At 29.8% G+C, this 27304-nt stretch overlaps 2 protein-coding genes across 17 annotated transcripts; one reads left to right on the forward strand and one right to left on the reverse strand.

The window, feature by feature from the left end:
• Positions 1-872: 872 nt before the first annotated feature.
• On the forward strand, positions 873-24255 carry l(1)G0196 (inositol hexakisphosphate and diphosphoinositol-pentakisphosphate kinase). 16 transcript variants are annotated; one of them, XM_088183715.1, is made up of 27 exons: positions 1096-1179; positions 1266-1321; positions 5360-5539; positions 6582-6722; positions 6933-7023; positions 7097-7251; positions 7316-7403; positions 7539-7743; positions 7813-8094; positions 8157-8345; positions 8421-8524; positions 9468-9608; positions 11912-12582; positions 12651-12787; positions 13070-13184; positions 13251-13496; positions 13566-13655; positions 15424-15512; positions 15582-15769; positions 15913-16011; positions 17963-18166; positions 20333-20506; positions 20571-20724; positions 21167-21294; positions 21365-21474; positions 21544-21715; positions 23293-24255. In XM_088183715.1, the coding sequence occupies exons 2-27, from the start codon at positions 1313-1315 to the stop codon at positions 23628-23630; spliced, it is 4500 nt and encodes a 1499-aa protein (XP_088039841.1). In that variant the 5' UTR covers positions 1096-1179; positions 1266-1312; the 3' UTR covers positions 23631-24255. The 16 variants fall into 16 exon arrangements, with proteins under 16 accessions (XP_088039847.1, XP_088039833.1, XP_088039834.1 ...); XM_088183721.1 differs by lacking the exon at positions 15913-16011 and having other exon boundaries at positions 873-1179; positions 8421-8506; XM_088183707.1 differs by lacking the exon at positions 1266-1321 and having other exon boundaries at positions 873-1179.
• On the reverse strand, positions 24244-25315 carry LOC148236662 (gustatory receptor for bitter taste 66a-like). Its single transcript, XM_088183723.1, has 3 exons — positions 24777-25315; positions 24648-24710; positions 24244-24570 (listed from the first exon to the last, which is right to left on the reverse strand). The coding sequence occupies exons 1-3, from the start codon at positions 25194-25196 to the stop codon at positions 24367-24369; spliced, it is 687 nt and encodes a 228-aa protein (XP_088039849.1). The 5' UTR covers positions 25197-25315; the 3' UTR covers positions 24244-24366.
• Positions 25316-27304: the final 1989 nt, after the last annotated feature.

The raw sequence follows: 27304 nt of genomic DNA on the forward strand, positions 1-27304 counted from the left end.
AAAACACACAATTGTTTTGATTTATATCTTAAGCTGAGGGATCAGTATAAACAATTTACAACACTTTACGCTACAACTGCATAGTCATAAAACCTAAAAAAATTTTTTGTTGATATTTCATATTGTTCATTGCCATAAATTAGATAAGGCGGGACCGTCGAACAGAAAACACAAAAGAAATTTCTCCGTCGTACCCACTAACATAGCCGACGACCGGAACTATGCAACTATGGAACTATGAAAAAATTATACCTGATAGTAACCGCTCTAGCTCGGGACTTCGGGCATAAACGCCAAATAAAAGCAAGACGTTAACCTTTACCGGACCGAGTTAAAGTTATTTTTGTTTCTGAAATATTTAAAAAAAATTTAATTTCGAGTATTAATCGAGTAATTTTCAAAATACTCGATTATCAAGTACTTGAAAAATAGACAAAAATACTCGAGTATCGAGTACTCGATTACTCGAATTGGAGACTCTAGTTGTAGCACGTATCTTTGCGAAAGTAAATTATTAACAAAAAAAATTTAAAATCTATATACAAATGAAAACCTATTAAATTCATTGAGATTGGTAAAAGTGCTAAATAGATATATCTATTTTTAGTTAGTAAGGCCGAACTACCACATAAGATTAGTTAATAGGTACTAGTATAATTTTTCTCGCTATACTCACATCGATCGGTCCTCGAGCCTTCACTGTTTTGCTTCACTAATGCCGTAATATGATTATCATGTAATTTAATTTTATTATTATGAAAATGAGTAATATTTTTTTTAATTCAATATATTTGAAAATCGTTTTATTTTTATTTTTTCGTAAGATAATCGATTGACGTTTATGAAATTTCATCAATGGCAACATTCGTATCAGATGAACGAAATTTTATTTGCGTACATGTTTCATATTTTCTAAAATAATAAATTTTTTTCACGAACGCATTTCGTTAACATATAATACGCGAGATAGACGCTTCGCAACCTATCGATCGTTCAGTCGGAAGTTTGCACAATTTAGAATTTAGAGGCAAGCGTTCGAAGGTTGAACGAGATGCGATCTAATCGGTCAAGTCGCCAGTTATGTCTTACACCGAGTTAGAGCTAGGGTACCAGGACCTCAGGCAAGGAGCTCACTCGCCCAACTTTTACCTAGGAGACGACGATTGCCTGCTTAGAAGCGTAAGTATACCACTCGATCGATATTTTCAAGATTTAGCCGCGACCTCTTCGATTATCTTTTTTATTTGAGCTTTAACGTTTAACAGGTAAACCCTATTGTCTTTGGAAGGGTTTGCGTCACTTGTCGTTGTCGATGAAGAAGGTATTGAAATACAGAGTGAATCTTTTGTCGCTGTTGAAACCCTTAATCGTTTTAAGCGAACCCTTTTTTATATGTGCAATCCGTATTTATCAAATTTTATGCACGTGAATTAATCGAGGGCATGCGAATTTTGCGAGTGTTCGATTTCGTTCTAAATATATTTTTTTAATACACAATGGTTATGATAATGCTTTAGAATACTCGACAAAGCTGTAGAAATATTTTAAATGTAATCATAAGCATTGTTTATATATGTATATAACTACTGCCATATTCGATATTGTGTTTGATCATATCTGAAACAATTAACATTTTTTTAAATAATTTATTTGTAAATTTAACTGAACGATGACCTTCTTTCGTCCTTCTGGTAGCTGAAAGATTCCTCTTTTGAATAATTGCCAGGACTTGTTAGCGGGAAAGATCTAAACAAATAATAGTCTGAAGGTGCTCAAAAATAAGTCAACCCTTTTGCTATTACTGAGTATTAAATTTAAACCATACTTTGTTCATATACATTTATTATTATAATGTTTTTTTATTAGCTACTCGTTTAGCTTAAAATATTATTATTATTTATTTCATTCATTTATTTAGCCAATATAGCTAATTATTTATACACTAAACACATGTAATCAAATTGATACTATAATTTATTTCTTAATGCACGGAGGTGCTTCTTTATTCTATAATCTATAACTATCCTTAACTTGTATCTATTTTTAGTATTAAATCTATGTACATTTTTATTTATTATTATTTACTTATTACAATACTCTGGTAACATTATTTTCTAACTTATATACTAATATTAAAACATTCCAATCTACCAATCATACTTCTACAACTAGTAATCAATTTTTATTTATTACTACTCTCATTTCCATATCTTGTAATTTTTGCAACATCGTCTTATAAAATGTATTAATCATACGTGATATTGTTGCACAATAATTTTATTGTGGCAAAATAATACTACTGTAGATTATTTTTTTTGTATTTATACTCAACAAATTTCTCATCTTAGATAACCTATTTTTCTACTATTTTTCAATATGTGATTACAATTACTCCTAAATATTTTATATTATTATCTAACATCTCTTTATAATTAAGTTTAAGCACATTATTTTTTTACCATCTTTTTATTTCATTTATCTACAGCACATATGCAATGACTATAAGTGTCGTCTGCAAACATATGTATTTTACATTTTTTTATATTATTAATTATATCATTAATATATATTATAAGCAATAGTCCTAATTTGAACCCCTGCGGTACACCTTGAGATATTATACAATAAACATAATTTGTTTTAACTTTTTGGTTTCTCTTATTTAAATAATTATCGAATTATTTATAATCTCAAATTTCTTCAACATTATACTTCTGTCTATTGATTCGAAAGCTCTCTTGAAATCCAAGAAAACTGCTACAAAAATTTTGTTCGTATCGTGACAGTAAAGAGCCATAATATTTTTTTAAAATGTCTGCAACAAAAGTCAATATACCACTCTTGTTTACTTTTCATTTTTTTTAAAGTAATTATGCAACTGTGGCAACCAAAAATATTTGCGACGTGCACGGGAAATATGCCACTAAAATTAGACTGGCACAAAGGTGGTTTAAAAAAATTTGTTCCATACATTTTTTATTAGTGAATAAATGACATACCTGGCGACCTTCCAGGAAGTTGAAGATCATAATTGCCATTTCTTTATTTTAAAATATCAAGGAGATTAAACTATTCCCTGTTAAATCGCACCCATAATTGTTTAAATTAATAAAGAAATCTGTAAAAAACTATTTTATATGAAAATAATGTCAAATCTTTTACATCAACTCAAACGTATGTTATTTATAAATATGGGATTAACAACAGTTGCACGCACATAGATGAATTGTCAATTTGATTAGGGAGCATTTCCTCATTCGGTTATTCTATTTTATCATTTATCAATCAATGTCTCCGAAAGGCAATATGCAAAATACATTATTTAATATTAAAACAATTTTTGACATTAATTTACGAAACTGGTAAAAAATACAGTTTTTCAACATTTTTGAGTATGCTAACTGAAAAGATCGTCGCAATCTAATTCTTGACAAAATTGTTTACAATAAATCTTAAAATGCCTACTACCTGTCTATATTAATGGATAAGAAATAATAATGTTATACAATTTAATAGTGTAAATTTGTATTGCAATGCATGTGAAATAAATTTGTTAGTGAAATAAATCAATTATTATAAAACATATAATTTTTTGTACGAAACATATTTATAGCGATAATCAAAAAAACTTAAATTTGAACCTCGTGGTGATGTGAAATCGTATAGAAAATCCATGCTTTACAATATTTCTACAAATTTATATGGAACGAGACGTTACCCTAGTTAAATCTATCAAGAGAATTAAATTGAGATAAAAATACTTTTATTAATTGTTACCGATGCTTATTTATCTATTAAAATGTCTTAACACTTAATGGGTCGGACTATTATTAATAATTATTTCGGGGCCTAATCGCGATCAACTGCATAGTTATTAATAAATGTTTCACGCTGATCATAATTAGCCGCACAAGTGATTGTTAATGTTTTCTTATTAACTGGGTCCTAGGTGAAAATTAACTGTTTCTACAAATTTTCACTAAGAACATTGGAATTACTTTGGAAGTGTGTGGAAATCTTCTACATTCCAATAATATTTGTGCCAAGTGTTCTAAGATGCACGACCTTTTTTTGCACCTTTTCTAATAAAAGTGAGTCGGTTGTATTATTTTAGAGAATTATGTTCAAAGGTACTGAGTCCGCGAGCTCCTCAATTGATGTGCATATCGCAAAAGAAATTCCAACATTTTAGAGGCTTTATTGCATGTGTTTTCTATATGCTGATGGAATCTGTAGTCCTGTCGAAATGGGTTACCAATTCTGTGCTTCTGTTGTTCATTTTTTAATCAAAATTAATAGGTTATGTTTCTTTGTTCTAGAATATATACAAAATTAATAAGCGATTGCAATAAAAAACAGTTTATTTTATAGTGAATAAAAATTTGCTATCAATTTATTTTTATAACCTCTTAAAATATGTTCCATTAATATACGTTTTCATATATCAAATAGATTACTCTTTATTGTGGCATTGTGATTACTGATTATTTACTAAAATTATTTTTAATAATAAGTAACGTATTTTATTCAATAATTATATCGTTTTAAAAAATAATTTGTACTGAAGATATTCACTATCCGACTTATTTATTACAATGTCATGGTCCTTTTTCTTAATATATTTAGCTCAGTATACCTATTGCCTTTTAAATATGCAAATGGCATACAATTTAGATTAACATGATTTCTAATTGAAGTAAAGAAATATTTTTTAATTGTTTCAAAGACACCATGATAACGAATACACAAAATTAGTTTGCTGAACGTCCTACTAATCTATTTAATTCTATAGCATTATCATACTTTGTTTATCCATTATCATCTCATTACGGTATTTGCGCTTTGAACCAATATTTAAACGTTAAACTTACTAATATGTATTTTTCTCTTGATCTTATATGTACATAAGTATGTTTGAATTAAAATCCAGGAGTTTGCATTGTTATTTTACTGTATTTTAATAATATGTAATCCAAAAATCCCATGTTACACTAAAATTAGAATTGTTATGCGCACATTATGTTTTCCTTCTATTAAATAATATTGAAAATTAAGGTTTGCATTGAGGATTTGTCATGTTTATGCTTGTTTAGAATCAAAAATAAATTGAAAAACAATATAACCTAATATATAAAATTATTCATTGTTAGATACATTTCATTCTCAAATTAGCTGTTATTTTTTTTATCTTGGTAGCTTTAAAACCACTGTTTTATCTGCACAAAGAAGTCACAGACAATTCAGCCTTTGTCGGCTAAGTACGCCATACGAATGTTATTTTTAGATTTTGTGCGTTATACTATAAAAAGTATCTACGTGTATTAAATTAATTTAAATTGATATTGATCGCTCATTTCAGGGAGAGTTAGACTACGACGATGATTCCGAGACGGAGAGCGACAATGGAAAGAAAGTGGTGGTGGGCGTGTGTGCGATGGCCAAGAAATCACAATCGAAGCCGATGAAGGAGATACTCACTCGGCTCGAGGAGTTTGAGTTTATAAAAATGATTGTGTTCCCCGAGGAGGTTATCTTAAAGGTTCTCCATATAAAACATTAACATAATTGGGTGTTACAACGTGAACGATAAATTGGTTTATCTCTCGATCGTAAAACAATTTGTTTATTATTATTTTTTTGCTTTGATAGTATTTTGTATTTATCGAAATTAAAAATGGAAATTTGCGAATTATTTGTCACACCCTATTTTGTTGCCCAAACATCCTAGTGACCTGCATGAGTTCCATTTTTAACATACATCATTTAAAATTATTATGGATATACAGTAAAACTTATTTTAACACTTAATCTGCGGCCCTATTGAATTTAAGATCTGCTCTAAAAATTACAATTCTATTTTATAAAACTAAACTTACATTTTTATTATAATTTTTTAAGCACTTTGTTACGAAATATCACGACGACATAAATATGTTTTTTAATAGTACTTTTTAAAGCGTGGAATGGCACAGATGTATCTGGTTTTTTGTGCCAGAAAGTAATCCGTTTATAAAAAAATCTGAGGTTCACAGATTTTTTTTCAAATATTTTTGTAGTATACATGCTCCTTAATAGATATATTTTAATTTCTAATAATCTTAACAATCACTAATAATATTTTAATTCTATTGCACGGAACATTCCGGAATCCACAGTTATCGCATAGACTTAAAAAAATCTGGGACCTGCAGTTAAAGTGTTAATGATTTGAATCGAAATTGAAATTGCATATTGAATAAAATATATTGACTTATAAATATTAAATTATACTGAATATTAAAAAAGTTGTACTGTATATTGTAAATTAATAATTAATTACAAGTAAATAAACCCTCTAAATAGACATTGCTGGGTATCATTTAATCAATAATTTATATTTTTGATATGTATAGGTTTTACCTGAAAAATTTAATGCTATCAATATTTTTTTATGTATTTACATATAATGTAATAATTCAATTTAATGCATCATGTGTCAAATTACATTATTTTTCAGTGCAAAATCATTCATGTCACTCATGAAAAACTAAATAATTTTCACACAACTATTTATAAATGATTAAGAATATTGAATGTTTCAGATGCCTGTTGAAGAGTGGCCTATATGTGATTGCCTTATTTCGTTTCATTCGAAAGGATTTCCCTTAGAAAAAGCGATTCAATATGAAATATTAAGAAATCCTTACGTTATCAACAACCTGCACATGCAATACGATATTCAGGTTGTTAATGCAAAATATACATTGCTATTAAATTAATAAGTAGAGTGTATAAAGTGCTAATATTTATAAAATTGATTTATGATATCATAAAATAAAATTCATTACATATTATTCATTGGTGATTTAAATAAAAAATATAAAAAAGGATTAGGTAAAATATTATTTGATAAATCTATACATCACTTTATTTGTATATGATAAATATTTCAGGATCGTCGTAAAGTATATTCTATATTAGAGAGTGAAGGTATTGAAATACCTAGATATGCCGTACTTGACAGAGATTCTCCAGATCCGAAACGTAATCTCTCATATTTTTCATGTATGCGTAATATGATCCAACTTCTATCTACTTAATATAATAATTATTTCAGATCATGAATTAGTAGAATCTGAAGATCACGTAGAAGTTAATGGGATAGTTTTTAACAAACCTTTTGTTGAAAAGCCAGTCTCGGCTGAAGATCATAACATTTATATTTATTATCCTACTTCGGCGGGTGGCGGTAGTCAAAGATTGTTTAGAAAGGTATTCTTGCTTTAATAAAAATATTCATATAGTCATTATTTTATTAACATTGATTATATTTCAGATTGGAAGTAGGAGTAGTATATATTCACCGGAATCGCGTGTTCGTAAAACTGGTTCTTTCATATATGAAGACTTTATGCCTACTGACGGTATAGTTGAATTTATAGTTTATTGCATAAATTCTGTTTAAAAATATATTTATATTATGGCCTATATTTAAAATGGGTTTATGGGTAAAAAAATACATTTAAGAATAGCATTGGTAATATTGTATTTCCTTTTAGGTACTGATGTTAAAGTTTATACTGTTGGTCCAGATTATGCTCATGCAGAAGCTCGTAAAAGTCCTGCTTTAGACGGTAAAGTGGAGAGAGACTCGGAAGGTAAAGAGATACGCTATCCTGTGATATTATCCAATCAAGAGAAATTGATTTCACGCAAAGTTTGCTTAGCCTTTAAACAAACAGTTTGCGGATTCGATTTATTGAGGTTTGGCTCTTCAAATATTATTATTCTTTATTTTGAAATATTAAATTAACGATTGAAAATTTGTTACAGAGCTAATGGGAAATCTTTTGTATGCGACGTGAATGGTTTTAGTTTTGTAAAGAATTCCAACAAGTATTATGACGATTGTGCCAAAATATTAGGTAACATGATTTTACGAGAGCTAGCGCCAACGCTACACATACCTTGGTCGGTGCCATTTCAATTAGACGACCCACCTATCGTTCCTACTACGTTCGGTAAAATGATGGAATTGAGATGCGTCGTTGCTGTGATAAGACACGGTGATCGAACACCGAAGCAAAAGATGAAAGTTGAAGTTAGACACCCAAAGTACGTCACTAATTAATTAGTCTTACATTACGACTGGATTATGAACAATATTTTTTTTTTAGATTTTTTGAAATATTCGATAAATATGACGGTTATAAACACGGTCATGTGAAATTAAAACGACCTAAACAACTCCAAGAGATATTGGATATAGCTCGCGCTCTTTTGGCCGAGATACACACTCGGCATGCCGATCCAGAAATTGAAGAGAAGCAAGGAAAACTAGAGCAATTAAAGGGCGTTTTGGAAATGTTTGGCTTCATTTTTGTAGAATTGCGATATAAATATTGTTGTATTGACTGATTTTGTTTCAAATGACGTTTAAGGTATGGCCACTTTTCGGGAATCAACCGTAAAGTGCAAATGAAGTATCAGCCGCGAGGAAGACCCAGGGGTTCTAGTTCAGACGATGGTAACATCACTGTCCCCTGTATGCACATTAATGAGTTCATTTTTATAATTTATTTGTATATATTATTTTACTCGTGTGATTTAAAAAGTTTTCCTAAGTAATCTGTTTGTATGAATTTTGTTGTTGATGCATTGAAAAACTTTTTGAGTTACTTTTTTATGTGTTATTTATTTAAGTATAAGACTTGCATTATTTTTTTATATGTGCTGACAGTCCCAAGTTTGTTTTAATGTTAATTAAAATAATTTTTTAATTGAATACATTTGTAGAAAAAAGTGTAAGTCTGAAAATAGCTGTTTCTATAAAATGAATGGGAGCTTTATAGAACAGTTTTGGAACTTTCATTAGGTCAAATAAAAAAATATAAATTAAGCCAACTCAACTCAACTAAAGTCAGCTGGTATCAGTCGATTTTTCATTACAATGTCTTTAACTACTGAGAGGATCTGTGTTTTAAAATTTTATTGACCATTCGTACACTTGCTGAAGTGACAGACATGTATCACCATACTGAACTTTCATTAGCAGATGAATTTAAAAGGATTTTACTTCTACGTTACCTTAAAATAACGAAGGAAAGAGCACTGCTCCACATTTAGAAGGAAATTTTTAATATTAATTAGGGACTTGCGCCTTTTATCTGCACTTGTGTTCAATTATAATTTCGTTAAATTACTTTTAGTTGCATTTATCTCATTATCTAACAAATGTTTATTTTATTTTCATTTAGATTGCTTGTGTTTTGATTCATTTTTTGTTGCCATTATTTTTGCTGGTCAAAATATTTTTAGAATACATGGAACAGGATGTAAAAAATATATTTAATATTAATTCATGAGACAAAGCTAAAATAAAGTTTTTTTTTCAATCAACACAATAACTTGTAAATAAATCCTAAATTAATCTAGTAATAGTTTTAAAAATATATTTTTATTGTTGATATGAATTTTTTTTATTTCAGCCGATGCGCCAGGAGATCCATCACTGGTATTGATATTAAAATGGGGTGGTGAGCTAACACCGGCTGGTAGGATACAGGCTGAAGAGTTGGGTAGAATATTTAGATGCATGTATCCAGGTGGGCAAGGAAGACACATGGGAGGTTGTTATTTAATTTTTTATTAACAATTAATTTTTAAAATTTTATACACTTTTTTATATTATTATTTATTACATTCTATCTGAAATTTGAGTGCAGTTCAATGTGAGTTATACTATAATAATTGTTTTTTTACTACTAATTAACTGTAGTGTTACAAATAAACGATCCTTTAATCATTAATTTAAATGCCATTTTTTATGTTTGTGTTGTTATAAGAATATTGACGATTTCTACCGGATATCTCGAATTGTATTAAAAATACGAGATATGTAGCGATAGCTCCGACAATAGTGAATATCATAGATATATCCACCGGAAAGAAGCCGCATGCTGTAAATTCTAAATGCTGATGTCTCAGTTGCAATGAAAACATTTCCACCTAAAATAAAACATTTTTATGTAATATCACCGTTCTAATTTATTCATTGTACTTCTAGAATCAATACAAGATGTGTTCATTATTATAGCTCATTAAAATATTGATCAACGAGACTAGCTTTTAAAATCAGATCGTAATAATTCGTGCGTTACTTCAAACGCAGACATATCATAATAAAAGCTTCATCAAACACAATCAGAGGCGAGTGTTTGGTCACGTGATCAGCCATTATTTTATGAGGCTTGATTGTTTCAGTTATGCCACTAGTTGTTATCTCGATTGTGTATAGTTCTATTCTTAGACATATACAAAGCTTAACATTAAATACAAATCATTTTAGGAAAATATTTTAGAATTTTTCATATCATTACCAAAAATTGTTAAAAATAATAATTTTTAATGTTTTTTTCATTTCAATTAAAAGTAAATAAATTAGACATATCTGATAATGATTCTGAATATCACAATCGAATTCTCCAGTTATGACTATGACTTTTGAATCATACTTTAATTTTAAATTTAAATATCATTTATTCTTTAGGTCTTGTATAAATAATAGTATAAAATATACTTACAGTCGATCTGATTTGTTTTATATTTGTGCTTAACGTATAGAGTAATCCGTTCGTGAAATGTGCCTATATGTAGAAATATAAAAAAGTATTGATTATCATCGTTATTTTGTTAAATAATATTCAAACTAAATTACCTCATCTTGAACTTTTCCACAAATGAAAGAAATTGGAATAATTGAAACAAAAGACACAACAGACCAAGCTATTGCCATCCATAAGTTTTCATATGTCCCTTCTGCATTTGTGTATGGATTTATTATTAGATACAAAAAGTACATTTGATAAACTAGAGATATAAATGACGCATTGATTGTTAGTAGGATATGAAGTGAATATATAGAATTGAGCGATTTCGATATGCTGTATAGTTGATCATATATTTTACAAATACTCTTCACTTGATTGTTGCAGTGTTTTGGTAATATAGTGAATATGTCATTTTTCTTGTTATTTATTTTTAATTTTCTTATGTAATCCATTGCCGACGAATTTATAATATGTGTGTTCAGCATCTTAAATCTGTAATGTAATTTGTATTAAAAAATTGTTATGTAATTAAATATATGAAAATGACGTACCTATGAGATATAAAATATAAAAAACATGTAAATTGTAGGATTGCAACCATATCAATAACAAAAGCTATTATATCCGACACCCAAAACGCAAATAAAAACAACTCGTTTTCTTTATCGGTTACAAAGAAATCAGTTATCACTATAATTGCCATGTATATGGATCCGAAAACAATATATATCGATAGATTTTTTAATATAGGCTTATTGTCGATTACTATTCCCAAATGATAAAACTCTCTGTCTAATGTTATAAATCCATTTATTAATTTGCACATCCGATTATTGTTGATGGTAATAGTTATATAGAATAAAAATGCAGTGATTACGACATTTCCAGTAGAAAAGACGTTTAAATTAGTTATAAAAAGCCTCGATTGATCGTTATATTTTATTTTATATAGGATCACAGGCCATAAAAATAACAATATAATGATTGAGTTTAATAGCGAATGAAGAGTTCCAAATAGAGAAACTTTGAAATGCAACTTGGATTTTGATATGTATTTATACGGTGCTAATCCCAGGATTTTAAACACAATGTATATAAAATGTAACATATAGTTTTTGCTCTTCCTTTTTGTACCAGTACTCGGTGAGACCTTCATTTTGACTAGTTTTGTATAAACCATAATTGATTACCTGTCCGTTTGCTTTGTATTAAATCAATCCATTAAGCCAATGATCTAATTTGTTTACGTCACCGAATGATTAATGCTTCTTATGCTGATCGATATCTTGAAATGATTTTCTTAATTGCAAATTAAATTTTAGGTGAATCTTTGGGCGCTCAAGGACTTGGTCTATTGCGTTTGCATTCGACTTTCCGACACGATTTGAAAATATACGCGTCCGACGAAGGACGAGTGCAAATGACCGCTGCTGCATTCGCGAAAGGTTTACTAGCTTTGGAAGGAGAATTAACGCCTATTTTAGTTCAAATGGTCAAAAGCGCAAACACTAACGGACTGTTAGACAATGATTGCGATTCTAGCAAGTATCAAAACATGGCAAAGGCGCGCCTTCACGAGTTGATGCAAGACGATAGAGATTTCACGCCGGAAGATCGGATAAAGATCAATCCCGGAAACGCGTTGAGCATCAATCAAGCTTTAGATTTCGTCAAGAATCCGGTCAAATGCTGCAACCACGTTCATAGCCTGATACAGTCTTTGATGAACATAGTGCATATTAAAAAAGACGATCCGAAGACTAAAGATGCCACTTTGTATCACGGTGAAACATGGGAGCTGATGGGACGAAGGTGGGGCAAGATTGAGAAAGACTTTTATACGAAAAGTAAATCTTATGATATATCCAAAATTCCCGATATATATGATTGTATCAAATATGATCTGCAACACAATCAGCACACTCTTCAGTTCGAGCAAGCTGAAGAACTTTATATTTATGCTAAATATTTAGCTGACATCGTTATTCCACAGGTGCTGAGCTAATCTATAAAATATTATTTTTGAATATAAAATATTTATTGCTTCTTATATATTTTAAGGAATACGGTCTAACTGTTCATGAAAAATTGACAATCGGTCAAGGTATTTGTACTCCTTTACTTAAGAAAATTAGGGCAGACTTACAAAGGAATATCGAAGAATCTGGCGAGGAGAGTGTCAATAGATTAAATCCAAGGTTATTGCTATTTATTATTTAAAAACGAATCATATAGATAAAATAATCAACATACACTGTATTCTTTTTTATTAAACAAAAGATTAATTTGATTACTTTACGTTTTTACGAAGATAATCATATGCTTCAGGTCAGTCTGTTAAATATAACGTTTCAGCAATAATGACGCATTGCAAGACAGTAGCTTCTTAATTTTGTTTATATGTAAAAATATTACATTGACATTTTAAAATATGTTCTAGCATTAAATGTGTCAGAAAACTTATTATTTTAATTATATAGATATAGTCACGGCGTATCAAGTCCCGGAAGGCACGTGAGGACTAGATTGTATTTTACGAGCGAAAGCCATGTCCATTCGCTTCTTACAGTATTGCGATACGGAGGCTTACTTGACGTAATACATGCTAAATATTTATACATAATATAAAGTATTTTTAATATAATTGAATTTAATTTAAAGGTATTGAAAGATGAACAATGGAGGCGGGCCATGGAATATATATCGATGGTTTCTGAACTGAATTATATGTCTCAAATTGTCGTCATGTTGTACGAAGATCCAACAAAAGACCCTTCTTCTGAAGAAAGGTTCCATGTCGAGCTTCATTTCAGCCCCGGAGTGAATTGCTGTGTTCAAAAGAATTTACCTCCAGGTCCCGGTTTCCGTCCTCACAGTAGAAACGAAGCTTCTAATCCGATGACATCTGTTAGTGGTATTCGATTAAATTAAAATGAATTTATATTGTGGAATATATTATTTTAAATTTGATTTTAGGTAACCGAAGAAGTTAAATGTATCGAAGAAGAGAGTGAATTGATGTTCGATGAAGATCAAAGCGGCAGTCAAGAAACGCTAAGAGCCGTTGTGCGTTTAAAAGTCTATTTTATTTATATTGTATTTTTTACACATTTTTAGTCGTAGGTCACAAGATTTTGCAAAATGTATACAAAATTTTGCTGCTCGGATTTTTCTAGACAGAATTATTCCAGATACGAATTTTACAGAGATTATTCCGGATAAAAAAATATTTTTAATATTATATAAAAAAAATTATAAACATTAGGATTGTAGATTTTGAATTAAATAATAAAGTATTAAAAATGTTTTTTTGTCCGGAATAATCGATGTTCAAAATAATCCTGTCCGGAAAAATCACTGAATCAAAACTCTACTAAGATTCGACACTTCTTAGTAGAATGAACTCGGAGCAAGAATTTACAATGGGTGACTAGCGAGAGTGCGATAGGCAAGGCGGAATCCTCAACGTCTCCTTATAATACTCCATGCTGCTTCTCGTATTCTCGTCTTCAGCTTGTGACTGAATGGGCGCAGTGTCCAGCTCTTCCCTTAAGCTAAGAAATCTCTTAGCTGTATCTTTAGCTCTTTATGTCTGATGGGACTTTTGGTTTCAGTTAAGACCGGATTCTTGATATCAAATGAGGCGTTGACCTCAAGTTAATCCGAAAGTTTTCGAAATATCAATCGTGACGATTAGCCTTTCAGATTCAATGGTAGAAGGTTCAGACTACCACTATCTAAGGGACGCAGCCACTTGTAAATGGAGAGTAACCACATTCTCTTTCGAAGCTTTGAGACCAGTCTGTTTTTCGAAAGAAATGATATTCCGACAGAGATGTCATTGGGGGTAAGGGGGGGGTTGGCATTTCCTCCATTTATTTTATTGCATTTAGTCAGAAAAATGCATGTCATTTAATAAATAATTAATTAATTAAAATTAAATTGATTAATAAATTTAATATAATAAAATAAATTAATTATATTGATTGATGAATTTAATTAATTGTTAATAAATAATACTTAAATAACAATTTAATTAATTATTAATAAATAATTAATTTAATTGAAATATTAAAAATGACTTCCCTGATTTTAAACCAGAAATTCTCAGGTTATCCCTTAAAAAAATTTAAAAAAAAGTCTAATCTATTCCGAAAATATTTTTTAAAATATGTCATTTCAGTGAAATTATTTCGGAATACATTTTTACCAATGAAAATATAATTTATCTGACAGGTGCTAGTAAAATATTATGATTTTAACTTTTCCATATGTAGTAATATATACATTTACATACGAATCATTATTGACGGCGCCGACACGATTTTATTGCTTTTGGCGTGGAATTTTGACTTCTTAGAAGGCATAATTATTTTTTGCACTCTCCTATTGGTCAAAATTTGGTTTAGATATGCTTCAATCGATTCTCACTTATTATAAGTCGTAATATTGTTAAAGAATCTTAATATAGATGCTATATAGCTGAGTGTTTCGACCATGACTGCACGATTTTATTGCTTTTGACGTGAATTATAAACAGGGATCCCCTTGAATTTTGTCAGAAAAATGGATGTCATTTAATGAAATACTATGAATGTTAATGAAATGGAAATATTAAAAAACGACCACTGATTGATCAACTTTTGCCCCCCTTGGAAAATGCTGAAATGACGTCTCTGTATTCCGATGCCCCTTCGATAGTTTGCTTCTGTTAGACTGTGCAAGCCCTTATATAGTGGCTCAGTAATGTATGAAGTACAACAGTATGCAAAAGAGAGATCCAAGCGACAGAAACACATCTGTTTCAGTGTATATTTATTACTTTTTATTTCAGGATACTCTGGATGACACTAAAAGTAGCCCAGTCGTTACTCCAGTGAAGTCAAAGAGCCGCCTCAGAGCGTCCGATCCAATCCCTATATGGTAATGCCGGATTATAATGCTAATTTGATTTGTTTATGTCAACGTTATCTTGATCTATTTTTGTTATAGTAATTTTCATCACACCGTTAGCGGACACGAAGCCATGGAATTGGCAAAGAGGTTGAACGAGGAGCTTCATAGTTCCAATAAGGGCATGCAAGGAATACCGGAATCGTCCTCGTTGCGTCAAAAAACCTTATCGCCCGAACCCCGTGCTCGTAGTCTCGACCAACAAAAGCCCAGTCACGACGGTGCAGGTATAAAAATTGTGTTTGACCCGCCCGAGAGTTTGGTGATTGATTTGGTGTCATTAATAATTTTCATTTGATCCATTATGAGCATCGTTGCATTGTATTAACTTGTTGGTTTTTTGATTTTAACGGCATGAATTTGAAATCAGTTAACGCAGCGTGTCGGAATAATCAACTGTCGACCGTCAAGCGTAATGTCGCTTTGGATAAACCGCATTATCAAAGCTTGCAGTCTGTTAACAACCAAGGTATGCATGATTAATATTTAAAGACACTACGGTACATCTAAGGTTAGCGATACCTACAACAAACTTAGGGCGAGCCAAAGACACGATATTTTCTACAATTATGATAATTTACATAATAAATTTTCATTTATAAATTACTACAATTCCTATTATGTTTATATAAAACATATACTACCATGAAAAATATATACTCATAATCAGATTTTCATTTCATATACTATAATTTTAGTGATAATATTTGTTGAAAAATTATATGAATAAAACATAACGTTTAAATATTATTTAGAAGTTAAATGATCAATAGTTGGTGTAGATATGCAGAAAGATTTTAATTAATATTAAACACAAAGAAGATAATAAACATTATATAGGTCGAAAGCAAGTAATTTATCACATATTTCTTTATTAGATATTATGTGCATCTAATAGTTGAAATATCACTAAAGAGTATTTTAATATATTTATTTTACTTTAAAATTAAATTCTTCTACATATCTCAAGTGACACATTTAGAAAAATTTTCATCGTAAACAAAAATCTAATATAAATATTTACGAAGATGTATATGTATATAGTTATTTAAACTATATTTGAAACAAATATATTTATGAATATAAAGACCTTTATTTATTGAATTACTCCACTGGTAATTTTTCTGCATAACTACATTTAAACGCTATATACTGCTTTAATTAAATATATTAATATGTAATGGTTGTATAATGAACTATTATATATTGATTTGATGCAACTCTAATTTAAGTTACAGTAATATGAAGTATATATTACATTATATATTTTTTCAATTATTATTGGCAACACTATAAACTAATTTATGTTTGACGCTTTTTAAATTTGCTTCCTTCTAATGCTCTTATTATTTTAATTTTATGAATCTTTACAGCCCAGGTAAGTGTTTGTTTTTTTCAATATTATATTTGTTTTTGTATGATTTCATACACATATCTGTATCGTTTTGTTTTTATTATTATTTTCTCACTTATATAAATTTCGTCTTTAACCTGTATAAAAATAATACGAAATACCTGCTTTTCAAATCACAAAATTAACAGCCGCGAAGTGGTTCTAAACATTGAACTAGTTTCATCTGACCGATAGTGCCGTTTTTCTGAATCCCCCGCTACTGTGCTCATACTAATTCAGTAAACATGTTCTTTTGGCGCGATACATTTATCGAGCTCAAAAAAATATTATTTAGTTTTTTTTGCCTTTTAATTACTACTGTAAAATGTTTGCAAAGTACTACTTTAATCATTTCATGGTGTCATGAAGTGTGTATGTGTTCTTATACTAATTTTAGTAAAAAATGTATATATATATATATGTATATATATAAATATAAATATATGTATATATATATATCAAAGGCTTACATTGAATATTATCATCCTAACTCATTTGACATTTCATAAAAGTAATATTAAAATAGTTTAATGATTCATAAATAAAAAATAGACTTACTGCGCTCGTATATATACTACACATTGCCTTCTTTTATTGCTCTGTTAAAAACATTTAGGAATCCTATACACTGATGCGAAATGAATACGCTCAAATAAATATAAGAAAATGCATATTTTATTTTATTTTTATAAAGAAATAATATTTAATATATGCTGAATATAAAGAATGGAACTGATACTATTTTTAATAAATCATTAAATTTTGATACTATATTTTAAAAGAAAATTCAAATGAGTTATAATGGTGATGTCTGTCTGATGTACGCCGATGAGGTTTAGATGTGGCATTTCATTTCACCAGTTCCTATATAATAATGATAATCTTCAGTCTTACTGTCGTTTATTTATATAGATGGTGTGTGTCGTAAATGCTGTTGTGTGAGATTGAACGTTTATTATATAAGTGTTTGAGCACCGTGTCGTGAGTATAAATGTTATGTCCCCTAAAAATGATCCGCCCTCCATAGAGCCGGGTGCGGTGCGGCGTCAAAGACACAGCATTGCCGGCCAGATGAGCTATTTCAAAATGCTGGGTTTCGGTTTCGGTGGTGACTACAGTAAACGGATGAACGCGGGCTCGACCAACTCGCTATTTAGCACGGCCGTCATCAGCGGTAGTTCTTCTGCTCCGAACCTGCGCGATATGATCCCAAGTACGGCGTCGGCTTCAAGTGAGTGATTGGTTGCAATATGTGAGGCTGGTTAGGTCAAAACTCTTCTTATCCGCGTTAATCAACTATAAGATATGAAATTATTTTTGTAAGTAAGCCATATATGTGTATAATTATTAAACTCTATACTATATAGCTTTGTAATATTCTTGAGAATGTTACCTGAACTGATAATTATAAAGAACTTTGTTTTTCAGATTATCCAAGGGGTTTTTATATACCATTTCCATACAATTAAACTTATTAATTGTATTAATAAGCTTAATTATTAATTGTATTCTCGACTTAGTGCATATTCAATGAAATTTTTGAGGGGTGGTGTCGACAATCTGTCAATACTTAGTGCCCTAGAAACTACGGTTGTTGGGGCCATTGCATCAGTGCTCGAAAACACTCCCCTTACAGCTTCTTAACCCTCTTAGTAACGAGTTAATTTATACACATTTTTTTAATTTATTAGTTATTTTTTCACTGGAAGTGAGTTAATTTTCCATATTTTTCCATAATTATTTATTGATTATTAATTTATATTGCATTTATAGTAAATTTAAAATTCGATTCTCAACGTTTTACTGCTTTGATTTGATTTACTACTTTTTTGTTAATTTAATTAAAATATTTTTTATATATTATTGGGCTTTCGTGGAATTTTTATATCAATTCAGAAGCTCTCAATTTTTTTTATGAAATTAATTTATTGGTATTATTTTCTATAAAAATCATTTACGTTAAATCAAATTACAAAAAACATATAAATATAATGTTTTTTATTTATTATTGCTTCAGTTATGAATGTAAATATATAACTATCTGGGGTACCCCAAAGATCGACCATATACATGTAGGGCGATACCACTCAAATAGTTAACGAGCTTACCAGATGTTTTCAGTGGTAGTTATGAGGAGCTGGAACGATTTATGTGGAGCGGTGCCCATCTTTTTTAAATGTGCACTATATTTTTGCGTAAACGAAAATTCTACACAGCGAAAATTATGAATATATATGATTGTTTGATTATCAAATATATTTTACTTGAAATTCCAACTGCTTTATATTCTTCTCTATTTTTAAATAAAAAATTGTGTAAAATTAGGAAATGTAAGTGTATCAACTAATATAAATTACTAATATAATTGTAAAATATTTTTAATTAAAATCATATTAACATACATATGTTATATATAGACATTAAATTTTATATATATTGACATATTCTTAAATATACATATGTATATTGATCATCTACGATAAGGATTTTTGTTATGTGCATTTTTTTTCGTTTCCGCAACAATCACCGAACCGTACAAAAATACATAAGTAACTAAATATTACATATACATATATTATCAAAAAATATGCAAAAACAAGAATAACTTAATATGAAATTTATTGTGGCAAAAAAATATTTTTTTAAAATTTTATTTCTATGCAGTTTCTATTTCTAAAAGTTTTTCAATAGGCACATTTTTATGTAGGATTTTTCCAATGAAGTTATGATTTTTTAGTTTTTTGATTTGTCACCATTTTACAACAAAGTGGCATCTTTTTTTTTACTGATATTTACAAGGTCTATTTTATAAAAAAAATCATGTCAATTATTGAAAACTAAGGAATTAATAATTAACTGAAAAATCGCAATTTGTCTTAAAAATTTGTATGGCAGCCCGATAAATTTAATATGAAATTTATTGTGGCAAAATAAACTTGCAAATAAACAAAGTGACATATTTTTATAAATTTTGTATGGCAGCCCGACAAATTTAAAAGGAGAAACAGACACGTCATTTACTTTTTAATGAAATTATTTATTTACACAGAATGTTAGGTTTATTCTGTAAATATTAATTGAAGAAATTACTTGATTGTACTCGTTCTTTTAAGGTAATCGATTAAGAACAACATAATTAGTAAGTATGTAATCACAATATGTTTATGAAAAAAAGTAATATTATTATATAAATAGCTCACGTAGATTGTAAATAGTTTTTACTTTAATTCGTTGAATTAATGCTTTTCAAATTAGAATAGATACAATGTTGTTTCTGTATTCTGTTTTGTATTAACAAAAAGCATAAAAATAGAAAGCGGATAAGACAAATTTTGACTTAACCCATCACATATTGATTATGCATTTAGAATTGCTTTAGTTTAATACTTGCACTCAGTTCTAGACGGATTTGCCGGAGTGCCTCCGATTCGTCCCTTGGAGACTTTGCATAATGCTCTGTCATTAAAACAGTTGGACATGTTCCTGGAAAAGGTTACGTTCACACCTTTGTTTAGAACGCCCGCTTCTTCGCCTCCGAAACATCCATCCACGCCCTTGCCCATGCCGTCTAGTAAGAACAATACGATTTGTTTTATTGAAGTTTGGGTGAGACTTAAAATATGAACGTTTTGAAGATGTTTCGTGGAGCGGCCCGTCGAGTTTGATGTCGAGTTCCGGAGGTCCTGCGAGTGGAGTGTCTTCTAGCGGGCCGTCATCGCCTAATTGTCTTTCAGATTTTTATTCACGAGGTTCGAGTGATATGTCGGCTAGTCAAGTCAGCAACGAAGGGTTTGTATATTTAATTAAATGCATCACTTTGAACTTCTATGTCCATTTCCTATTATATTAATGGTTCATGGGTTGTTATTTTAAGATATCTCTCACTCACTCTCGTCACTTAACATGCGAGCGATCGAGAGGGAAAGTATCTCAACGCCCACGCCTGCTATCTAGATATAAGAAGATAGACGATTTATGCTTCTGTTAAAAAATATTTCAAAGTTATATCAAACTCAGACAAATAAAAACAAGCGTTCGGTCATTTTATTTGCCATTTTAATATAATTTAAGACAACAACAGTGAGTGTTTGGATAAATAACATAGAAGCTTGAAGCGAGATTTAAATGATGCACTCTTTTTAGTGTATAATAAAACTCGTGTGTGACCTAACTAAGATTATTAATAGCGTTTCTGAAGCATTGAAAACATTTTTATTTTCAATATCACCAGGTACGGACTAGGAAAGTCATCTATTTCACACATATTTCCAAAATTAGACGGCGATCTTAATCCCGTAAATGTCGAACTGGATGCTGATCTATTTACTTCATATAGTGGAAATGTTACAAACGTCATCGGTACAATTTTTTTGAACTTTATGTTATTTTCACGTAATGTAATTGACTTGCATGTACAATTGTCTTTTAGGTTTACCCGAAAATAGATATAATAGCGGCGATATAACTCCCGTTTCTGGAGATTCTGAATGGGAGTTCAACATAAATGACGGAACAATTACTTCGCCGATAGACAATTTGGTATTATTCATTGCTTATTAAATTAAATTTTACTTTGTTAGATTGCTTTAAAATGTTATTTTTTTAAAGGTAAATGAAGAGGAGGAAGAAGAAGAGAGCACCTTATCGGTAGAGGCGATTGGACCAGGCTATGAAACTTTGAGCGATGTTAAAACTAAAATTGTATCATCTGAAATTAGTTCTGATGTTAATGCAGATACTTTAACCAAAAACACTTTTCAACCGATCAAAGCTTTTAAAGGTTATTATTTATTTATTTTAATTAAATTAAGACCATCGTATCCTAACACGTTATCCCAATGCGTTACGATGGTCAAAAACAATAATTGTATTATTTCAATACACAAAAAAATATAATATATATAATTAAAATTATACATATAAAGAAGCAAACAAAAATATCATAAAATATCGAAATTAAATGATACGAACGGGACCAGCTCCTCGTAGCTGACATTAAACAGGTCACTAACCTCCTGTCATTTTCCGATACAGTTATAAAAATCTTTTGATATGGGAATACAAGTAAACGTTGTATATTCTGATTTTGAAAAATCCTTCAACAAGGTTTTCATGAGTTTTTAGTAAAAAATCAGATGATATAACCTGATTCTTCCTGAGTTATTTGAGCGATCGTAGACAATTCGTAACCTATGGCAGCCAATTATTGAAACAATATTTCACCCCTGCGGGAGCTCCACAAGGATCCAACCTGGGCCGTTTGTTCTTCTCATTATTTATTATTGACAGATACGGCAATTAAAAATTCCAGTTTTCTTTTGTATGCCGACGATTTAAATTATTTAAATGCATTCAATCTGTAGCGCAGTCTTTCTACACATTGATTTAGATTCACCGTGAAGATGGACTTGTGTCGGAAAATGACATATGTCATTTTTCTGATCTCATTCGCCATTAGAATATTCATACGATCTCTAGAAAAATAACTTTTGAGAGCAAGTAGTCTACATATAGACGACATATGTAGACTACTTTGTTCGGCTTTGTTATGAGGAACGTGTTTAACTTTGCTGATCCTTCAGTGTCATGCCTCTATGACACTTTAGTTCGCATAATTCTTGAATCGGGATTGATAATTTGAAATATCCGAATAAAATACTCCCTTTTAATTGATAAAGTCCAGAAAAGTATGAGGATATTTTATTTTTATCCATTATTGTATCCCAGCGCCTTTCTTTTAGGAGTTTTGGGATATGTTTCGCTGAGTTCTCACAGAAAGTTGTATGTCGCTAAGTATTACTTCAAACTATTGAAAAGTGCTGTTGACAGTCGAACTGTCGATGAATTCCAGTTTTGGGTCTTTGAGAATCATAATCGCGTTCTCTTCTGACCCCCTTAGAGCTATGACGTCCGTACTTTCCGACTCATCAAGCTCCTTAACTACTTACCAGTTAAGGTACTTTTTAAAAATTACTCAAAAACAGCTGGCACGGACCCATCCTTTTTATGCAGCAGTATAAAAAATTCATACAAATTAATTTTTTTTTAAAAAAAGGCTACGATAATTTTCTCGAAAAATTTGCTGATTTTGAAATGAGAATTCACAAAATACAAATTTCAGTTAACTAGGCTAAGTTAATGCAATAGCATTGCACGTTGATATATTTAATGGCAGAAATGAGGAGCTGGTCCCGTTCGTGTAATTTAACTTTATTATTCTTGATCATTTTTATTCTTATGTTTTATATATATTATTATTTTAGACCATTGTGACGCATAGGGGAAACCTGTTAAGACACAATGGTCTTATTTTATATAAATAAATTTCAGTATGTACATTTTATATTTATATTTTAGAAGATTCGGTTGAAGTTAATAAAATACCATGGATGTCCAAAGACTTTTTTGATAAGCAGCCTCCATCGTCTACTTCAGCTGAAATTTCAAAGGATGATAAAGCCCTGTTTGTTATGACAGCTGATTCTATGGAATCTGCTAGTACTTTTCCAATGCAGAGGATACTGCAAACGTCGACGTCTTTGCCATTGGGCGATTTGAGTTCAAACGAAAGTCCAAAACGTCAAATCAGTCGATTCACAACTACACCTGTTGCTAAAGCATTTACACACTCGTTGGATCAAATTTTACCAAATACTCCTCCATCTGAGGGCACTTCAGACTCAGAACAAAAATGAAAAGTGCAATTTAATATAGATACATCGATTCATATAATACTACAGAGTAGAGCAGGGATAGCGAACCTTTTTCCCAAGTGGGTCAAATTTGATATATTTTTTTATTAAATCCATGTGGCGAATAACATAGTTTCAGTAATTAAAACAATAATAAATAAAGGCTTACAAGTTTTATTAACATTAAAATTTACAAGCAAAATTTCAATGAACTCTTTATAAATAAAATAAAGAAAGGAAGAATAAATCATTTAATGGGAAATCTGTTGTTGTTTATATCATACCTAAAAATTCAAGCAGGTTCTATAATTTCACATGCGGGTCACGTGATGAACCGCGGGGTACTCGTTCATCATCCCTGGAGTAGAGCATACGAAGTGTTACGCTTTTAATAATTAAAATCTATTTAATTTTAATGTTTAATATATACCACAATTATATACATAATTGTGTTATTGAATATCGAGTAGTTGTTCATTATTATTTAATTGAATGGAATTGTGAAAGAACAATATGAACATTTGTTGATGTGCCTTATGTTATTTAATAATAATATGATACATACATAGACTTTTAATTTGTTGTAGTTTCCGTTTGAAACTTTTATAAAATAAATAGTAAATTACAATATTTTGTATTTTCTTCCTCCTCTCCGGTTTATTATTTTAGTAAAATTTTTGCCTCATAAAATCTCGTCTTACATAAAATGAAATGATCTAAATTATTTCATATTAAGCTTTTATGTTGATGTGCTATTTTTCTTTGTAATGTTAAATATTTGATTTGATAAATTTCTACTAGCCATCTCAAACTGAATCAAGAATACAATATATGTAGTGACAGCGCCGACTATCATATATATTGTACTAAAATCCATTGAAAAAAAGCCGCACGCCGTAAAATCTAAATATTGATGCATCATTTGTAACGAAAACATTTCCACCTAAAATCAAAATATAATTTAAACAGTTTTTATATAAATATATATAAATGTTTGCATATAAAATTTAAACTACATACACTTGATCTTATGTTATCGTCATTTGTGTTCATTTTATACAGTAATATACTTGTGTAATTCGCCTGTAAGTTTAATATATAATATTAAATTATATTTTTACATTATATAATAATAACAAAATAAATAACCTCATCTTTAACTTTGGAGCAAGCGTAAGATATTGAAAAAACTTGACTAAAATATATTATACCCCAAATCATCGCTGTCCAAACTTTCTTGTACGTTAAGGTGGTTGCTGTATATGGATTAAGCATCAGGTAGAAAAAGTACAACTGTGATACTAGGGTAATGAACGTTCCGTTTGTAGTGAGTAAAATGTGGAACGAATATATAGAATTGACCGATTTGGAAAGGCTGCATAGTTTGTCGTGAATTTTGCTAACATTCTTCACAGGATCGTTATTTGGTAAGACGATCAAGATCGGAATCGGCTGCCGTTGTTGTTTCCTGATGGTGAATATGTCCATAATATATTTATTTTTCTTATAATTTTTAGATTTTTGTAGTTCATTCCTGGATAAGTTTGATATATGTCTGTTTAATATCATAAACCTGCAATGAAATTTATTTTATTAAACGCTCATTTTTAATTAATCATCTAAGAATTATAGTTAATAATGATCATAAACTCCGATCTTTCAGACATAATAAAGGTGATCCAACTTCAACTTCCTAACTTTTTTTAAAATCAGATAATTGATTAATAAAAAAAATATTTAGAATATAATCATAATAACTTTTTAAAGAAAACACAAATTTAGTGATATCTTCGGATTATTTTTATTAATCAAAGATTTGATTTTAAAAAAGTTTGAAAACTGAAGTTGGATCCTTTAGTCATTAAAATAAAAATTCTTGATGCATGATTAAATATAAAAAGAAAAATAGTATTTTTGAACGAAAAACCTAGAATTTCTCACTGTGCGACCGAAACACCTGAATCATTTTTTCAAGTATATCAACAGTTTTTTTGATAATATAAACAAAACTTAATACGTGAAATAATAATATATTTTTTCTTTTTATTTATTGCCATAAGAAGCAAAACCCTAATAATTAAATAATATACTCTTTAAATAAATTAATTGTATACGTACCTATTGTATATAAAGCACAAAAAACATACAAATTGATACACAGCGGCCATATTAACGACGAATGCCAAAAAGGTTGTTGTCCAATAGATATAAGTCAATAAATCATGTCCAAACGTAAATATAAAAAAATCAATCAATATGACTATAGTCATAAAGTTTAACATACATATAGCATATACTGAAATGCTTTTAAAAATGCTGGTATCATCGATTTCCACCCCCATTCCTTTCATTTCTTCGTCTAGTTCCCGAAATTCACTGACTAATCTACATATACGATTTCCGTTTACAATAGTAGTCAACATAACAACGATCGCAACCAATATACTATTGCTGGCTCTGAATATGCTTGAATACGTCGACAACAAGTCTACTTCATCACCTAATAATTTTCTTCTTTGGTACTCCATACAGGGCCATGAAAGTGCGATAAAGACACAAATGTATATACATGATTGCGCAATACCAAGAAAGGAGATTTTCTGTTGAAACTTTATCTTTGAAAACGTAAACTTGTAGGGTGCTACACCTAGAGCTTTATAAATAAAGTATATCAACAGTAGTATGTAATTTTTGTTGTTCTTATAAGGACTTTTTAATGTCGGTGAGATCTTCATTTTGATGCAGCTGGATTGGATTTTAATGTTACTATGTTTAGTTATTGGAAAAGAGTTAATTACTTGTAACGCGTTTTTCATGTTAAATCAATCCATTAGGTTAATGATAATGATAGTGTTGAATAATGAACACTGACATCACAAGTGATTGATCACTCAAATGAATTAGTCTATAGATTACATTTATTATATTATTAAAAATAACGTTATGCATCATAATGACCTTTATACAAAATAGATTTATTTAACATTTCAATATTTCATATACATATATTATACAATACAGGGCCGGCTCGTGGTGCATTTCGTTTGCAAATTGTTTGGCGCACACAGGCGCCTAAAATATTTTGAAAAATGTACTATAAATTTTTCGAATATTTTATGGAATTTCCCGTTATACATTTATTGCAAATATCAATCTAAGAGCGTTTTTCATTCAATGTGTATCAAATTGTAAAGTTGTTATCAACCATCCAAACTATTTACAATTTTTTTCGGGATCAACAAAGCGTTGGTAAGTTTTCCAGTGAAATTGAAAAATATACAAAAGTTTAAAACCTTTATAATTTTTAACATTTTTAAAAAATTATTATACAATTTTTTGATAGTAGTATTGTATAGTTTTATTTTGTATTTTTTGTGTATTAGAATATTTTTTTTAGACACCTTGCACATGGGCACAAAAATCTACGATCTGGCCTTGCATACAAAATGACAAACATGCACTCATACACACTTTAATATGCTTATTACTATTTCAAATATACACGAAATGTTTCATATAATAAAATGTATAGTGGCGCACACTTAAATGGGATGTGCACCATTCAACATAGCTCAGCTCCTCGAAGCTATCACCAAAAACATACTCGTGTCTGGCAAGCTCGTTAAAAAGCGGATGGCTCGTGTAATGGATTTGTTTTCAAGCACTGACAACCTGGC

This window comes from Plectrocnemia conspersa, unplaced genomic scaffold (assembly GCF_051122295.1).
Source record: "Plectrocnemia conspersa isolate PC_06_02 unplaced genomic scaffold, ASM5112229v1 ptg000003l, whole genome shotgun sequence".
In the NCBI taxonomy this organism is placed as follows: Eukaryota; Metazoa; Arthropoda; class Insecta; order Trichoptera; family Polycentropodidae; genus Plectrocnemia; species Plectrocnemia conspersa.

Bases quoted from the DNA above. Each gene is read 5' to 3' on its own strand.
- LOC148236662 (XM_088183723.1), bottom strand. From the start codon at position 25,196: ATGATATTAAACAGACATATATCAAACTTATCCAGGAATGAACTACAA. The intron at 24,711-24,776 runs GTTATTTATTTT...TTAAACTTACAG, and splicing joins GCTCCAAAGTTAAAGATGAG to GCGAATTACACAAGTATATT. The intron at 24,571-24,647 runs GTATGTAGTTTA...TTTTGATTTTAG, and splicing joins ACGATAACATAAGATCAAGT to GTGGAAATGTTTTCGTTACA.